We start from the raw sequence: 18,878 nt of genomic DNA, 5'->3' as shown, positions 1-18,878 counted from the left end.
ATAATGTAACATATTATTTCACTGTTTCCTATTTAGTCTCTGGCTAATAAATTTAAAGCAAATTTCCTGGTCTATAAATAAATTATACCTATAATTGACATGTACCATAGAAACATAGTTACATGGTTAAAAGATTTATAGCTATTAATCAGAATGCTCTAAGCTCATTCAAGAATACTTATTGAGTGATAGGGATTGATAATAAGCTTTGTGGTTTTATTATTTTTCTGCCTAGTGGAAAATGAAAACCACTGTGACTTTGTTAAGCTCCGGGATATGCTTCTTTGTACAAATATGGAAGACTTGAAAGAACAGACTCATACTCGGCACTATGAACGTTACAGGCGCAACAGACTTCACATAATGGGATTTACTGATATGGGTCCAAACAACCAGCCAGTTAGGTGAGTGGAGATCTCACTTGAACAAGATGATAGGTGACTTGGAAATCCCCTACAACTGTAAAATATGATTATTTTGGAATGAGAATAGCTCTGCTTCTCATATTCTGGGCCATCTGAATCTTGTGGCTTTTCATTATCTTCAGACCTCGATGGAGGGTTAGTAGGAGCAACATAATTCAAGGGCTCATTTATATGCCTCCAGTATGTACATGTCCCTGGAGGAGGGCATGGCAACCCACTCCAGTACTCTTGCCTGGAGAGTCCCATGGATGGAGGAGCCCGGCGGATTACAGTCCATGGGATTGCAGAGTTGGACACGACTGAGCGACTAAGCACACACAATATGTACTTGTGCTGAAACCCTCCATGTCACTCCCAAAGAGAGAAGTTTTTATAGGCAAAATTTGGGAGGGAGGGTGTAAGGTATGTAACCCTCCCCTTATCGGTTGGTGGTGAGGTAACAAGATGGTGTTCAATCATCAGCCTTCTGGTTTCAGCCAGTCTGGGGTCCATATGCTTGTGCTCAGCCTGAAGTTATCATCCTCCACCTGGGTAGGAGCCTTGGTTCCTGCAGAACTCAGAGATCTTTTCTGTGTCTTGGCTGTTGTGAACAGTGCTGCCATGAGCACAGGGGTCCAGGTATCTTTTTGAATTATAGTTTTGTTCTGGCATATGCCCAAGAGAGGGATTGCTGGATCATATAGCAACATTATTTTCAGTTTTGGGGGGAATGTCTATACTGTTTTCCATAGTGGCTCTTCCACTTTACATTTCCACCAGCAGTGAAGTTTTGTTTTGTTTTTTTCTCACACCCTCTCCAGCATTTGTTATTTGTAGATTTTTTCATAATGGCCTTTCTGACTGGTATGACGTGGCACCCCATTATAGTTTTGATTTGCATTTCTCTAATAATTAGGAATGCTGAGCATCTTTTCATGCGCCTGATGGCCATCTGTATATCTTTTTTGGAGAAATGTTTATTTAGGTCTTCTGCTTGTTTTTCATTTGGGTTGTTTGGTATTTTGTTTTCAAGTTATATGAGTTGTTTCTATTGGGTTGGCCAAAAAGTTCATTTGGGTTTTTCCATACAATGTTACATATTATTAATATACAATACATATTTTTATATGTTTATTTATATTAACATTTTAATATAAGAGCACACACATTTCTTTTTAGTTTTCAAGAGATCTATGAAGCCAAAAGGCAGGAGCTCTTGGAGCAATGTCAGAGCGAAGAAGAAGAGTTGAAACAGAAGTTTATGCAGCGAGTAAAGGAGAAAGAAACAGCATTTAAAGAAGCTGAAAAAGAGGCAAGTCCTGCTAGTTGATATAATCCATATTCAAGTTTAGGTGTCCTATTAAATTGGGAGTTTTCATCTCAAGAGTTTAGATGATTTTGTTGAAGGATACTTTCTATTCTTCAAAAAGTAGTGATTTACCATGTAAGTTTTGGATTCAGCCTTTAAAAAAATGATTGCCTCTAATCTTATTTTTTCCTAGAGCCTTTGGAGAATCAGCTTTTTTGAATTTTTTTAAACTGAAGTATTAAATTGACTTACAATATTATATCAGTTTTGGGTATACAACGTTGAGTCAATATTTTTATATATTAAATACCTTCTGTCAATGAGGAGGGCATGGCACTCCCACTCCCAATATTCTTGCCTGGAGAATCCCATGGACAGAGGAGCCTGGCAGGCTACAGTTCAGAGGGATGCACAGAGTTAGACATGACTGAAGCGACTTAGCATGCACGCATGCACCATCTGTCAGCACAGAAAGTTATTAAAATATTGTTCACTATATTCTGTATGCTGTACATTACATCCCCATGACTTATTATTTTATAACTGGAAGTTTGTATCCTTTAATCTTCTTCACCTATTTCATTCATCCCTCTCCTCTGGCAACCACCATTTTGTTCTCTGTATCTATGAGTGTGTTTCTGTTTCGTTAAGTTTATTCATTTGAATTGTTTTCTTTAGATTCCCTGTATAAGTGAAATCATATGTTATTTATCTTTCTCTTTCCTATCTATTATCTATCTCTGACTTATTTTACCTAGCATAATACTCTCCAGGTCCTTTCATGTTGTCTCAAAAGGCAAGGTTTTTTTTTTTTTTAAACGGGTAATGTTCCATTGTATATATGTATATGTATACATATAGCACATCTTTAAGTAAAAAGTTTTCTCAATGATTTTGCTATCATTTATAAATACCACAATCTCACATCCCCAGCCTTTCCTGTCATTCTTCTTGCCCTTGTATGTAGATGCTCATTTGCCCTCAGGTTTGAAAATGTATTTACGAGTGATATGACTCCAGCAGAGATACTTTTTGAGACCACTATTAAGATCAAGTGCTATTCTAATGGTTAGGGTAGGTTTGATAATCAGAAGGAAAGAAGCATGTTCTTGGGGATGTGCCCCATAGGGTGCTTTGAGTCACAATTGCGGGTTTGTTTTACAGCTACAGGACAAGTTTGAACATCTTAAGAAGATCCAACAAGAGGAGACAATGAGACTTGAGGAAGAGAGGAGACAACTGGAAGAAGAAATCCTAGCATTTTATAAAATGAAGGCCTCCTCTGGAACCTTGCAGGGTCAGGTGTGCACCAGTATAAAGAAGGACAAAGAGCGTAAGAAATAATCCTTTACCATTCTGTGTGTTGTAGAGCCCTTTCACTCTCTCTCTCATCTTCCTGGGAGATTTTCCTCATAGCACTTAATTCTGATTGAAATTATGCTGTTTTAAAATTTGTTTACTTGCTGTGCATTTTTTCCTGCTAGCGGGTGAGCTCCTTGAGAGCACGTACCTTGATCATTTTGTTAGATGCTCTATCGTCAGGGTTTAGAACAAGAGTAGCACAGAATTGGCACTCAATAAATATTTGCTAAAATGAAAGAAGATCAAAGATTTATGCACCACAGTGTAAAAGTGTTGATTAGCTGTGGAAATTCTTTTACCATAGCCCAACCTATGACTCTGATGACCAAGTATATGTATTATTTCATATCTAAATAGAAGTAGGGGATTTGTTGGCATGCAGTATTGCAAAAAGCTAATCCTTATGCTCATGTTCCTTATAAAATTCTACTGATAATAATTTCTTGATAGTTTCTATTAAGTAAAATGCTGTTTCTGATTGTAACTCTTATACTTTTATGTTAGACCTTGTAAAACTAATATTGGAATAAAACTTCAGAAGTGAAAGAGAGTAGAGAAAAATGGGAAACCATGAGTAACATTTGGATTATAATATTATGCCTTACATACTAACATTTACTTAAAACTAGTTACCAAGGTTTTAGAAAATAAAGTAGATTTTTTTTTAACTATTTCAAAAGTTTCCTTCTGACTATATAGCCTGAATTTTCTGCATTTACAATGTCAGTTCACCTGTTTGGCTGAACTTTACCAGGACTTATTCAGTAAAAGTACTACCCTTGAGGGTCTGTGTATATTTACTCCAAAATTTTTCTCATGTTCCTAAATAAAAAAATTTTCTGTTGTAGTTTTTTTTTTTACTGCTTTCATTTCAAAGGCAGCATTTTTTCAGGGCATCAGGATATTGTGATTTAGGCTGGAAAGGGAAAACCCGAAATATTGAAAAAGTTGAGAAACAATGAAGAAAGAAATATCAATACATCAAAGCAATGTAAAAAAAAAAAGCAATGTTAGAAAATAAACAAAACATGTGGTATCATTGATTTAAGGGACATAGGGTAAAGAAAAAAAAAGACATCTGAAGACATCAAAAATATCAGGCTTTTTGGATGCCAATCTTGTTCTTGGCTATTTATGAGAACTTCTCCAGCCCCAAGGAAAACACTCCTGTCACTCATTGAAAGTGACAGTGCTGACAAGACTTTTCAGAGCCCCTTTTATGTCCTTGTTCCTTAGAGAGTAAATAAATGGATTCAGCATTGGTGTGACCACAGTGTACATCACAGAGGCTATTGCGCTGGTTCTGGAATTTTGGGTAGTGGCAGAGCTGAGGTACACTCCAAGACCTGTGCCATAAAACAAGCAAACAACTGAAAGATGAGACCCACAGGTGGAAAATGCCTTGTACTTCCCCCTTGCTGATGTAATCCTCAGTACGGAGGAGACAATCCGAGAATAAGAAACAACAATGCCAGAGAAGGGAATAATGCCCATGAGCACAGTGGCAAAATACATCTCTGTGATATTGAGAAGATTGTCAGACCAGGCAAGTTGGATAACCTGATTGATTTCACAGAAGAAATGGGGGATCTCCACGTCAGTGCAAAAGGACAGCTGCAACACCAGCAAACCACGTAGCAAAGAGTCCAGGACACTCAATATCCAAGATGCCAGCAACAGCAAGACACAGAGCTGGGGGTTCATCTTGGTTGTGTAGTGCAGTGGATGGCAGATGGCTACGAACCGGTCATAGGCCATTGCAGAAAGGAGGAAAATGTCCAGTTCTGCAAAAAGGATGAAAAAATACAGCTGAGTGAGGCAGCCTTCATAGGTGATGCCTTTGTTCTGGATGTAGAGGTTCAGCAGCATCTTTGGGATGGTGGTAGAGGTGAAACAGATGTCTGAAAAAGACAGATTGGAGAGGAAGAAGTACATGGGTGTGTGGAGGTGGGAGTCATAGATGGTGGTCAGAATGATGAGCAGGTTTCCAGAAATAGTTATCAGGTACATGGAGAGGAAAAGCCAAAAGAGGAGAGGCTGCAACTCTGCCTCATCTGACAGTCCAAGGAGAAGAAATCCTGAAAACTGTGTGTGATTTTCCTGTTGCATATAGCTGGTGTGACTGTCTTGAAAGAGGCAATAAAAAAATACAAACAAGTAAATATTATCAACCAACTGAACTACCACTGATTATATTTCTCATATTATTTAAATGCAGTTCATATTACAATTTACACATAAAATAAGTAATCCCTATATTTTGTTAATGGATCAGGGTTATTATAGCCCAAAAGTTCAGAGGATTAAAAATATAGCCAATCTCTTTCTGCCACTGTCTCCACTTCAGTATGCAAACTAGCCGTTTGTCATATCTTATTCCTCAAAGCCAGCATTATTTCTGCCATTTCTCTGAGATAGAATTATGCAGCTCCTTGCCCTTCGTTGTCACTCACGGACTCACAGCATTAACATCATCTGGAAAGCTTGTTAGAAATGCAGAATTATATAAGAAAACTTAGGGATTTCCCTGGAGGACCAGTGGCTAAGACTCTGTGTTCTCAGGGAAGGAAGCCCAGGTTTGATCCCTAGTCAAGCAACTAGGTTCCACAACTAAGACCACATGCCGCAACTAACATGGCCAAATAAATAAATTTCTTTTTTTAAAAAAGAAAACTTTTATGAAGCTCATGGCTAATTAGAATGGAGCCGTGGTTCTAACCAGCTTGTCAATTCATTTGATCCTCATAGTGCTACGAGGTAGGCAAATTGCCACTTACTGGCTGCTTAAAGCAACAGTGGCCCAGCAGCAAAGAATCTGCCTGTGAAGCAAGAGACCCGGGTTCAACCCCTGGGTTGGGAAGAGCCCCCGGAGGAGGGCATGGCAACCCACTCCAGTATTCTTGCCTGGAGAATTCCATGGACAGAGGAGCCCGGTGGGCTACAGTCCGTGGGATCGCAAAGAGTCAGACACGACTGAGGTGACTAACACAAAGCAACACCAGTGTATTTTCTTACAGTTCCAGAGTTGATACTTTTGAAATCAGTTCCACTGAGCTAAAGTCAAGGTGTTGGCATGGTTGGCTCCTTCTGGAGGCGCTAGAGTGGAGTCTGTCTTTCCCAGTTTCTTGAGGCTGTCTGGATTCTTTGGTCCCTTTGTTCACATTACCCCAACCTCTTGTTTCTGTCATCTCATGGTCTTCTGCCTCTTTGATCTTCTGCCTCCTTTATAAGGAACGCTATGACTAAAATAAGGACTTCCCTGGTGGCTCAGATGGTAAAGCCTCTGCCTACAATGCAGGAGACACGGGTTCAATCCCTGGGTCAGGAAGATCCTCTGGAGAAGGAAATGGCAACCCACTCCAGTACTCTTGCCTGGAAAATCCCATGGATGGAGGAGTGTGGTAGGCTATAGTACATGGGATCCCAAAGAGTCGGACACGACTGAGCGAGTTCCCTTCCCTTCATGATCAAAATAAGCCCACCCAGACAAGCCTAACCCTAACCCTCCCTCTTGGACCTCCCTCCCACCCTTATCCCACCCCTCTAGGTCATCACAGAGAAGCCAACTGAGCTTCCTGTGCTTTATACCAGGTTCCCACTAGCTATCTATTTTACACATGATAGTGTATATATGTCAATCCTAATCTCCCAGGTCGTCCCACCCTCCCCTTCTGCCCCTGTGTCCACATGTCTGTTCTCTACATCTGTGTCTCTATTCCTGCCTTGGAAATAAATTCTTCTGTACCATTTTTCTAGATTCCACATATATGCATTGATACACTATGTTTGTTTCTCTCTTTATCACTTACTTCACTCTGTATGAGACTCTAGGTCCATTCACGTCTCTACAGATGATCCTATTTCATTCCTTTTAGGGGCTAAGTAATATTTCATTGTATATATGTACCACATCTTCTTTATCCATTCATCTGTCGATGGACATTTAGGCTGTTTCTGTGTCCTGGCTATTGTAAATAGTGATGCAATGAAACAGCAAGACATGGAAACACCCCTGGTTCTAAATTCTGGTTTCCCCACCAAGAACAAATATTCAGTAAGTACTGGCTTATTGTTATGCACTGTGTCTCTCAGATATTTCAATTATTTCCCCACTATTTCTGTCCCATCTCTGTGGTCCCTCATCGTGTCTTCCTCTGAAATGACAGGAGACTAGCATGTCTCCAGCACAATCATTGCATTGGCCCCAGAGAGATCTTTCTACAATGTAAACCTACTCACGTATCATAGTTTCCTTTCTTCAGATATTGGACTGGTTTTGTATTAAATTTAGAAATACCCTAATTGTATAACAGGGCACTTACTGATTTTTGTCTTGCCAAGTCAATTTCATCTTTTACTGTTCTTCATCTCCCCCACATTGTTTTCCAGGCATTTAGGATTATTTTCCATACTGTAAGTATGCAATGCACTTCTTAAAAATTGTGATAAAACTCACATAACATAAAATTCACAACTGTGATCATATGAAAGTATACAGTTTCATGGCACTTAGTATAGTCACAGTGTTGTATGAACATCACCAGTATTTACTTCCAGAAATTTTTTGCTATCCTAAAAGAAAACCTCGTACCCATCAAGCAGTCATTCACCATTTACCTTTCCTCTAATCTCTGGCAACCACTAATCTACCTTCTGTCTCTACATATTTGCCTATCCTGGATATTTCATGTAAATAAAACCATACGCTATGTAGCCTTTTGTGTCTGGCTTCTTTCGGTTATTATTACTCCACATTTTTACACCCCAATTTCTTCTACCAGGAGAACTCATACCTTGAAAATTCCAATTTCTTCATCAAGACTCATTCCAACATTTATCTCAGGGTGCATACTCTAATTTACCACAGGTCTTTATTGCCCCCTGCTCCCTGAAAGAGCTGAACAGTTTTTATTGCACTCTGTCGACACTGTTTTGCCTACTGTGAGATTTTTAAAAAATATTTATTTAACTGGCTGTACCGGGTATTAGGGGCAGGATCTTTTCTTTTCCTTTTTTTTTTAGTTGCAGCATCTGAACTCTTAGTGGTGACATGTGGGATCTAGTTTCCTGACCAGGGATTGAACCCAGGCCCCCTGCATTAAGAGCGTGGAGTCTTAACCACTGGACCACCAGGGAAGTCCCCATATGTCCCTTTTAAAGAGATGGTAGCTGTCTGGCTCCAGCTACTTTTTGTTCAGTGGGAATATGGTCCTCAAGCTGTCTAATCTTTCAAATTGTCAAGAGAAACCATAACTCTAGACTGTATATGAACCTTCCCCCAATTTGGTAGGGAAGTCCCTATCATGGGATATTACTTTTAGTTTTTTGGCCCTAGTCCCCTCTTTGGTGGAAAGAGTAACATCTTATCCCTTCCTTTATTCCAGAACACAGTTAAATGTTCAGTTTAGAGTAATCCTTGCTAATTATTTCCTGAATGAAAGAGTTTGAATAGAAATTGTTGATAGTGAAAGATAAGAGAAACAGAAATGAAAGGAAAAGCTGAAGTGGGTATGGAAGATAAACAGGAGAAAATGGGGGAGAGGAAGGAAGGGGAAGCCCATGCTACTGAACTGAAAGCCAAAGCAGATAAACCATATTAAGAAACAATAGGCCACAGTTGATGCTAAAACTGTTTCCAAGTTCTTAAAACTGGAAAGTCTTGGTTTTGCTGAACTTTGATTTCTTTATCTCTGTTAGGAACCTTGAAAGTTGATACCATTAATAGGGATCCTCCCTCCATAGCTCATTTATCTCATTTTTTTCTGCACTTACAAGGATTCTCTGGCTTCCCAAGTTGTATCACTGAAGAGTCAGTGTAAGTTCCATTTCTCCTGTGAACAATTGTTAAAAGATGGGAGCTCTGCCCCCAGGAAGGGCAGGGAGACAAAATCACTCATGAGATCTCTGGAAGATACAGTTGTGCTTCCTCTATTACTGATTAAGCCAAATTGCCAAAGATGTACAAAAAAAGAAAACCATTACAGCTTTAGAAGTTTCCAGGATCAAAGTCTCATTGTGCCTCATTAAATAAATTGTTACATTGTTACTCTGTTCTCTGAGGACTAGAATTCTCTAGAAGCTAAGGAGCTAAATAAAAGTTGACTTTGTTTTGGCAATCATGCCTCTTGGGAGTAGCTATGGATCTCAATGTATGTCTTCTAATCAAGGTCAAGATTATTCCCTTAGATGTGGTCTATAGGGAGCAGGGTATAAGGATGGTCCCTTTTATATCTAAGTGTAGTTAACTCATTATAGACCTGAAGCAAAGGGTTGGAGAAAGTTTGCTGAGCTTCCTCGGCTTTGACCAAGAAATTTGAAAATGATATAAAAATATAAAAATTAGAAAGCTTCATTGTTTCTCTGTGTTATTTCTAAACATTAGTTATCTGGACTTTCGCTGCTCCTTCAACTAAAATATTTTATAACCATTGTTATTGGTAATCACTGTTTATACTTCATTTATCTTATTATTTTACTTATATAAATTTAATAAAAATGGAATTTCTTATTACAGAGTCTAAATATGGACTCTCTTCAGTGTCTAATGTACATTTTTCATGTAAATGTCTAATGTATTAATACATTTTCCAACATCAAACATTCTCAGCAAATCAAAATAGTCCACCAAATGGAAATGGTCTTTAAATACTTACCCATTTTTGGACATTTATTTGCTCTTTTTTTTATATTTGCTTTCTAAGTTTTCTTTATGATGATATCACATTGATTTTATGTATATCATTTTAGAACTATGTAAACTATATCTTTAGAGCTATATCTTGCTCAGTTTTTAAAGATATTTCCTTGATCACATTCTTATAAATGATTATCTATTCTACAATTTTCAGTTCAGTTCAGTTCAGTCGCTCAGTTGTGTCTGACTTTTTGCAACCCCATGGACTGCAGAACGCCAGGCCTCTCTGTCCGTCACCAACTTCCGGAGTTTACCCAAACTCATGTCCATTGAGTCGGTGATGCCATCCAACCATCTCATCCTCTGTCATCTCCTTCTCCTCCCACCTTCAATCTTTCCCAGCATCAGGGTCTTTTCCAATGAAATCTTTCCAATGAAATCTTTCTTCACATCAGGTGGCCAAAGTATTGGAGTTTCAGCTTCAGCATCAGTCCTTCCAATGAATATTCAGGACTGATTTCCTTTAGGAGGGACTGGTTGGATCTCCTTGCAGTCTAAGGGACTCTTAAGAGTCTTCTCCAACACCACAGCTCAAAAGCTCAAATTTTTTATGCTGTCAAATTTTTATTTTTTGTGCCATATTTTTATTTATCTATCTGCATAAAATGCTTAAATAATGAGTAGGAAAAATGTTATTTCTGTCTACAATACTTTTACGTCAGCTGCCAGGTTACTCTTTCAAACAAACTTCAGAATCATGTAGCCTTGTTGCAAGAAAAATACTAAGGATTTATTGGATACTCCATTAAACTTAAAATTTAATTTGCAAAGAATTGACATATTTATTGTATTCAGAATTCCATTTCCAATAACAAGAATTTGCCTTTAGGTATTTCAGCCTCTTTTGGGATAAGCTTTCCTGTAGTTTGTAGATTATGCTAATTTGCTGATAATAGTATTTTAATATATTTTAAGTTTACTTCCATTAAGGTATTTTCCCTATTATCTGATACATTAGGAAAACTTCTGATATATCTGTATTTATGAAGTATCATGTTAGTTTTCAGGATTTTTTTTCTTAATTTTAAGATTATTTCCAAAATTCAACTTTATCCTAATAGTGTGTGTTAGTAGTTCAGTTTTGTCTGCCTCTTTGCAGCCCCATCGACTGTAGCTTGCGAGACTCCTCTGCCCATGGAATTTTCCAAGCAAGAATACTGGAGTAGGTTGCCATTTCCTTCTCCAGGGGATTTTCCCAACCCAGGGATCAAACCTGAGCCTCCCACATTGCACACAGATTCTTTACCATCTGAACCACCAGAGTTTTATAAAACCTATTTCACTTTTGGGTCTTATTGCATTGATTTGACATTTCAGTGCACTGTGAAAATTTATGGCAGGAGTTGGGAATTCTTGATGGTAAATTGAATATGGTGATGTTTAAAGATCCTGACCTCATCTCCTTCCATGGGTACGCCAAAACTGCAACTATTACAAAGCAACTATCTATGAGAACAATCTCCATGATAACAAGAACAATATCCCTGAGACTAGTAGAAAAGATCTTCTACAGCTAAAGATATAAAGAAGGAACCACAGTGAGTCAGGTAGGCAGAGCAGAGATGGGGCCCCACCCACCAGAGGCCAGCTGCTGTAGGACCCTCCTGAGCCCTGGTCACCCCAAGACCTGGACTCACTCACCAAAAACCCAGGACCAGCCACACCCACCAGCAGGTTGACAGTAGCCCTGGGACCAGAGTGGTCCTACAGCCAGCATGTCAAGACTTGGCTTACCCACTGGCAGGCCAGGAATGAGGCTCCCCTGAGGCGTGCACAGCCCCACCAACCAGTGGCTGGCAGCCTTGGCACAAGACTGCCTGACAACCAACTGGACCTGCCATGCCCACAATAGACAGCTCACCACAATAGAAGGACTCCTGCAGCCACACAGAGGGCATCTCTAAACTATATAGCTCTAGTGACCTGAGGGGAGTGCACTACTGGACCCTGTAGGATATTTCCTACATAAGGCCACGTCTCCAAGATCAGGAAATGTAACTAACCTACCAAATACATAGGAATAAAAACAACAAATTATGCAAAATGAGGTAATAGAGACGTATGCTCCAAATGAAGAAACAAGATTATACCCCAGAAGAACTAAACTAATTGAAGTGGAAACAAGTGATCTACCCAATAAAGAATTCAAGGTAATGATCATAAAGATACTCAAAGAACTTGATGAAGGGATGAATAGAGTGAGAAGTTAGAAGTTTTTAATAAAGAGTTAGAAAATATAAAGAAACAAGGAGAACTGAAGAATACAATAACTGAAACAAAAATACTCTAGAAGGAATCAACAGTAGATTAGATGATATGAAGAACAGACCAGCAAACTGGAAGACAATAGTGGAAATCACTATGGCTAAACAGAAAAAGAAATTTAATGAGAAGAGTTTAAGAGAACTCTGAAACAGCAGTAAGCGTACTAACACATTCTCATCATAGGGATCCCAGAAGAAGAGGGGAGAAAGGGGCAGAAGACATATTTGAAGACATAATAGCAGTAAACTACACTAACCTGGGAAAGGAAACAGATGTCTAGGTCCAGGAAGACCAAAGAGTCCCAAACAGACTCGCCTCAAAGAGAGCCACACTGAGACACCTTGTAATTAAAATAGCAAAAATTAAATGTAAAGGCAAAATATTAAAAGCAGCAAAGGAAAAGCAACAAGGTGCATACAAGACACACTTCAGAGCCAAAGACACACACAGACTGAAAGTGGAATCTGTTCTCCATTGATTTCTGTCTGTCTTCACACTAAACCACAGTGTCTTGATTTCTGCACCTTTAGAGTAAGTTTTTAAGTCAGGTAGTATGAGACCTTCTCTTGTTTTCTTTCAAAACTCTTTCAGCTATTGTAGGTTCTTTGCATTGCTACATAAATATTACATAATGGTCAATTTCTATCAAGCAGTCCTAACAAATTTTAATTTGGATTTTACAGCATCCACAGAGCAGTTTAGACAGAGTTGCTCTGTATCAGGTCATTTCCCATGAGCTCTAAAATATTACTTACTTCTAATATCAGTTCATAATGTAGGTGGAATTTCCTGAGTTTATCGATAAAGAACCAAAGACGGAAATGTTTTACTTCCTGTCATTAAGGAAATATTCAACAGGCAGGTGTAAACTTGAGTTCGCAGAGACTGAGCTACCAAGTCCCATATTTGACCACCTAATGTCAGACCTGAGGTGTGGAACGGCCTTGGTAGAGAAGGTCTCAAAATACCTACATCTGACTCTGACAGTAGACCACAATTTTGATATTCAAAGTGGTTTACAGAACAGGACCAGAAGCATCAATATCAACCCAGAACTAGTTCCGAATGTAGAATCTCTGGGCTTGCTTAACCAGAATCTGCATTTGAACAAGATTCCCAAGTGATTCATATACACATTAATGCTATAGATCTTTTGGTCTAAAATACTGTTTCTCAATGTATTAACTTTTGCGTTGGATAATTCTTTTTTAAAATTAGTTAAGTGTTTTATTCTTTGGCTGTGCTGGGTCTTTGTTGCTGTGCATGGGATTATTGAGATAGCTTCTCTTGTTCCGGAGCACTGGCTTTAGAGCGCAGGCTTGGTAGTTGTAGTGCATGGGCTCAATTGCTCTGTGGCATGTGGGATCTTAGTTCCCCAGCCAGGGATTGAACCCATGTCTCCTGCTTGGCAGGCAGATTCTTAACTGCTGACCACCTGAGAAGTCCCTGGATAATTTTTTGTGGTGGGAATACCTTGTGCAGTATAGGATGTTGAGCAGCATTCCTTGCCTTGATCCAACAAATGGGAGTAGTACTTTCCCACTTGCGGCAAATAAAATTTCTCCCCCAACTGCCAAGTGTGCCTGCAGGCAAAAACACCTCGGTTGAGAAGCACTGGCTTTAAGCATGAGAACTGGAAATAACTTGATGTGGCTCCAATCAAACCTCATCCTTTAGTAACTTAGGGCAGATCACCTCACCCATATAAGCCCAATTTCTGCAAATACAGAATGATATTTGAAACAGTATGGATCTCAGAGAGTGGGCTTTAGTAAAAATTAAATAAGACGATTTGCATGAGAATGTTAAGTTCAGTTCCTGAACTGATCCAAATATATATTATAGATCCAAACATATATTATAAAAAAAACTAATGTTTTTTGAATGGGTGAATTTAACTCAGGTGACCATTATATCTGCTACTGTGGGCAAGAATCCCTTAGAAGAAATGGAGTAGCCCTCACAGTAAACAAAAGAGTCTGAAATGCAGTACTTGGATACAATCTCAAAAACGACAGAATGATCTCTGTTTGTTTCCAAGGCAAACCATTCACTATCACCGTAATCCAAGTCTATGCCCCGACCAGTAATGCTGAAGAAACTGAAGTGGTTCTATGGTTCTATGAAGACCTACAAGACCTTTTAGAAATAACACCCAGAAGAGATGTCCTTTTTCTTATGGGTGACTGGAATGCAAAAGTAGCAAGTCAAGAGATACCTGGAGTAACAGGCAAATTTGGCCTTGGAGTACAAAACGAAACAGGTCAAAGACTAACAGAGTTTTGCCAAGAGGACATACTGGTCATAGCAAACACCCTCTTCCAACAGCACAGGAGACAACTCTACACATGGACGTCATCAGATGGTCAATACTGAAATCAGATTGATTATATTCTTTGCAGCCAAAGATGGAGCTCTATACAGTCAGCAAAAACAAGACCGGGAGTTGACTATGGCTCAGATCATGAACTCCTTATTGCCAAATTCAGACTTAAATTGAAGAAAGTAGGGAAAACCACTAGACCATTCAGGTATGACCTAAATCAAATCCTTTATGATTATACAGTGGAAGTGACAAATAGATTCAAGCGATTAGCTCTGATAGAGTACCTAAAGAACTATGGACGGAGGTTCATGACACTGTACAAGAGGCAGTGATTAAGACCATCCCCAAGAAAAAGAAATGCAAAAAGCCAAAATGGTTGTCTGAGGAGGCCTTACAAATAACTGTGAAAAAAAGAGAAGCTAAAGGTAAAGGAGAAAAGGAAAGATATACCCATTTGATTGCAGAGTTCCAAAGAATAGCAAGGAGAGATAAGAAAGCCTTCCTCAGTGATAAATGCAAAGGAATAGAGGAAAATAACAGAATGGGAAAGGCTAGAGATCTCTTCAAGAAAATTACAGATACCAAGGGAACATTTCATGCAAAGATGGGCACAATAAAGGACAGAAATGGTATGAACCTAACAGAAGCAGAAGATATTAAGAAGAGGTGGCAAGAATACACAGAAGAACTATACAGAAAAGATCTTCATGACCCAGATAATCACAATGGTGTGATCACTGACCTAGAGCCAGACATCCTGGAATATGAAGTCAAGTGGGCCTTAGGAAGCATCACTACGAACAAAGCTAGTGGAGGTGATGGAATTCCAGCTGAGTTATTTCAAATCCTAAAAGACGATGCTGTGAAACTGCTGCACTCAATATGCCAGCAAATTTGGAAAACTCAGCAGTGTCCACAGGACTGGAAAAGGTCAGTTTTCATTCCAATCCCAAAGAAAGGCAATGCCAAAGAATGTTCAAATTACTGCACAATTGCACTCATCTCACATGCTAGCAAAGTAATGCTCAAAATTCTCCAAGCCAGGCTCCAACAGTACATGAACCATGAACTTCCAGATGTTCAAGCTGGTTTTAGAAAAGGCAGAGGAACCCTAGATCAAATTGCCAACATCCGTAGGATCATGGAAAAAGCAAGAGAGTTCCAGAAAAAAACATCTCCTTCTGCTTTATTGACTATACCAAAGCCTTTGACTGTGTGGATCACAATAAATTGTGGAAAATTCTGAAAGAGATGGGAATACCAGACCACCTGACCTGCCTCCTGAGAAATCTGTGTGCAGGTCAAGAAGCAATAGCTAGAACTGGACATGGAGCAACAGACTGGTTCCAAATCAGGAAAGGAGTACATCAAGGCTGTATATCGTCACCCTGCTTATTTAACTTATATGCAGAGTACATCATGTGAAATGCTGGGCTGGATGAAGCACAAGCTGGAATCAAGATGGCGGGAGAAATATCAATAACCTCAGATATGCAGATGACACCATCCTTATGGGAGAAAGTGAAGAACTAAAGAGCCTCTTGATGAAAGTGAAAGAGGAGAGTGAAAAAGTTGGCTTAAAACTCAGCATTCAAAAAACAAAGATCATGGCATCCAGTCCTATCACTTCATGGCAAATAGAAGGGGAAACAATGGAAATAGTGAGAGAGTTTATTTTCTTGGGTTCCAAAATCACTGCAGATGGTGACAGCAGCCATGAAATTAAAAGACGCTTACTCCTTGGAAGAAAAGTTATGACCAACCTAGATAGCATATTAAAAAGCAGAGACATTACCTTGCCGACAAACGTCTGTCTAGTCAAAGCTGTGGTTTTTCCAATAGTCATGTACGGATGTGAGAAGTGGACTATAAAGAAAGCTGAGCGCCGAAGTATTGATGCTTTTGAACTGTGGTGTTGGAGAAACTCTTGAGAGTCCCTTGGACTGCAAGGAGACCCAACCAGTCAATCCTAAAAGAAATCAGTCCTGAATATTCATTGGAAGGACTGATGATGAAGCTGAAACTCCAATACTTTGGCCACCTGATGTGAAGAGCTGACTCATTTGAAAAGACCCTGATGCTGGGAAAGATTGAAGGCGGGAGGAGAAGGGGATGGCAGAAGATGAGATGGTTGGATGACATCACCGACTCAATGGACTTGAGTTTGAGTAAGCTCCAAGAGTTGGTGAGGAACAGGGAAGACTGGCGTGCTGCAGTCCATGAGCTTGCAAAGAATTGGACACGACTGGGGGACTGAACTGACTGAGTCTGTGTTAAAAGCATAAAACTCCTAATTGACTTATCAAAGGCATCACAAAGCTCATGACTTTAGTACCTATTATTTTATCTCAAAGGAAAACATCCCTCACCCTTGTGGAGGAGGTGAATAGCAATTTTCTAGTGATTTCAGGAGATGTGCCCTGACAGAAGTCAATAATTTGAAGGCTCATGAGACCTTTGTAACACAGAATCCTCAGTCTTAGAATTGGACAAAACATGAGCTCCAGATTGAAAGACAGTACAAAGAGGTGAGACCTTTGAAAGACAAGAGAATTCATGGAAAAAGTAGTAAAAACTGGAGTCATCTGAGGGCCAATCTGGTCTATTAGGAATAGACAATCAGCCGGGGGTTTTCCCCTTGTGTCCAGATCGGTGTCCCACAGGAAAATGGTATGCTCAGAGGTACAGGTAATAATAAAAAACAGTGCCTAATGAGCAGACCCCAGAAACTGTGAATATCTTCTCTGCTATTATTCCTGAGCATGGGCACCCTTAAGCTGGAGAGGGCATGGTTGTTGATTTTAGATTCCTAAGTCTGGCTCGGAAACTGATGTTTCACTTCTTTCTGCTGTCCCCTGTGGTAATAGACCCTCCGTCTCCTTCACTAACCATCCAGAGAAGAATTAAGACTTCCACACAGAGCCCTTCCTCTCAGATAACCCATTCAGGTGAGTCTGGGAGTTTGGTAGGTACTTCAGGAAAGATTCAAAGAGGAGGGAAGTGGAGAATTTCCACCCGAGGTCACCTGAGAGAAAAACTAAACTAGCCCAGAGCCTAGAGATTATTTGCTAGGTAGACTGATTAATGGATCATTAATTTATTCAGTACGTTAGAAGGAGAAGTGTCCTTTGAACTCAGAAATACAAGAATCATTGCAACAATTAAATGATGGGGATGCAAATCCTTTCAGAGGAGAATAAAGAAGGGAACAAAGGTGTAAAATGGTTCCAATAAATTAATATCTGAAGCATTTTGCATTGAAGAGGAGTAGCAAATAGAATATTAGGTGCAGAGGCCTATGCAGTGAACTGAAAACATTTAAAAATATTTACTGTGGGGTGTATTTGAGCCTGTTCTGTATTTATTAGAAATCCCAGACCACAAGAAGTCAATATAACTTTGCAGCAGCAGTTCTTAAGATGAACATTTTGCATTGGTAGCATGTTGAATATTCACATGAAAAAAATTGTATTTAATATGAAAAGGGAGTATGCTAAAGAGCCTTACTTTACAATCATTTTATTACCTAGTTGTGGAAGTGATGGATGCATTTGAGAGGTAGAATAAAAAGTTTGGCCTCATTGCATCATCATCTTCATCCACAGGAAGGAACTACACTAAACTTTTCACATATGTTGACTAAATCAGTTGACCACCTCAGACATAGATACCGCTATCCCCATCATTTGAGTAAAGATTCGTGGGTCAGGAAGATCCCCTGGAAAAGGGAAAAGCTACCCACTCCAGTATTCTGGCCTGGAGAATTCCATGAACTATATAGTCCATGAGGTCACAAAGAGTCAGACACGACTGAGTGACTTTCACTTCACTTTCACTAACATTTTAAATGATTTGTTTGGCCCTCCATAGACCAACAGCTAATACATGGTCGATCCGATATTCTATAGGTGGTTTCCTGATTCTGAAAGTTTTGCATTTAATACCACTTAGACAGTCTCTTGCCATTTCATCTTTTACAATCCCTAATATTCTAAGTTGTAATTTTCTGCTGTAAATTGAGGGTTGATTCCCTTTGCTCATTTTTCTAGGGGCATGTTCAATCAATAAGGTGTCTCAACATTGTGAGGTATCATTCCTTTCCCTGGAGGATAAATTTTTTTTTTTTTTTTTTTTTTTTGCTGCTTTAGTAGTTATTCTGTGTGTCAAGGGGCTATACTGGGATGGGAATGCTGCGAGAACCAAAGAAGCTTTCTCCCTGTCACAATCTCTCAGAAATCTCCTGAGAATCTTGGATCTCTTTCCTTTCATATGTCTTTGTCTTTTCCCTCTCTCTGTTTTTGAAATGCTTTTTTGGTTTCCTTAAATATGAGACACAAGCTGGTCATATAAATAGGGAACCCCATGTCCATGTTAGCTTTCCAACTGGAATTGGGTTACTGTTTTTATGTTCTTTAGGGGGAAAATAGTCAGATGTCCACAGTTTCCCTTGTATCATTTATTTCCTAATCATTGTGACACTGGTGAGAAGATCCTGGTAGTAACATGACCCCAGGAAAT

General features: G+C 39.3%; 2 protein-coding genes across 5 annotated transcripts in view; one reads left to right on the top strand and one right to left on the bottom strand.

Moving 5' to 3' along the window:
• Positions 1-3,770, top strand: part of SEPTIN14 (septin 14) — a 29,886-nt gene extending 26,116 nt beyond the window's left edge. For all 4 annotated transcript variants that reach the window (XM_061154018.1, XM_061154019.1, XM_061154017.1 and 1 more), the window contains 3 exons: positions 236-404; positions 1,584-1,716; positions 2,878-3,770. In XM_061154018.1, the coding sequence (XP_061010001.1) occupies positions 236-404; positions 1,584-1,716; positions 2,878-3,057 (482 nt within the window). In that variant the 3' untranslated portion in view covers positions 3,058-3,770. The remainder of the gene's footprint in view (positions 1-235; positions 405-1,583; positions 1,717-2,877) is intronic.
• Positions 3,771-4,245: 475 nt separating this feature from the next.
• LOC133063232 (olfactory receptor 7A10-like) lies at positions 4,246-5,184 on the bottom strand. The gene has a single exon (XM_061152354.1). The coding sequence runs from the start codon at positions 5,182-5,184 to the stop codon at positions 4,246-4,248; it is 939 nt and encodes a 312-aa protein (XP_061008337.1).
• Between the last annotated feature and the right edge of the window lie 13,694 nt (positions 5,185-18,878).

This window comes from Dama dama, chromosome 10 (assembly GCF_033118175.1).
Source record: "Dama dama isolate Ldn47 chromosome 10, ASM3311817v1, whole genome shotgun sequence".
Taxonomy (NCBI): Eukaryota; Metazoa; Chordata; class Mammalia; order Artiodactyla; family Cervidae; genus Dama; species Dama dama.
The sequence above is the reverse complement of the archived record's forward strand: the minus strand, read 5'-3'. Positions and strand labels throughout refer to the sequence as shown.

Bases quoted from the DNA above. Each gene is read 5' to 3' on its own strand.
- LOC133063232 (XM_061152354.1), bottom strand. From the start codon at position 5,184: ATGCAACAGGAAAATCACACACAGTTTTCAGGATTTCTTCTCCTTGGA.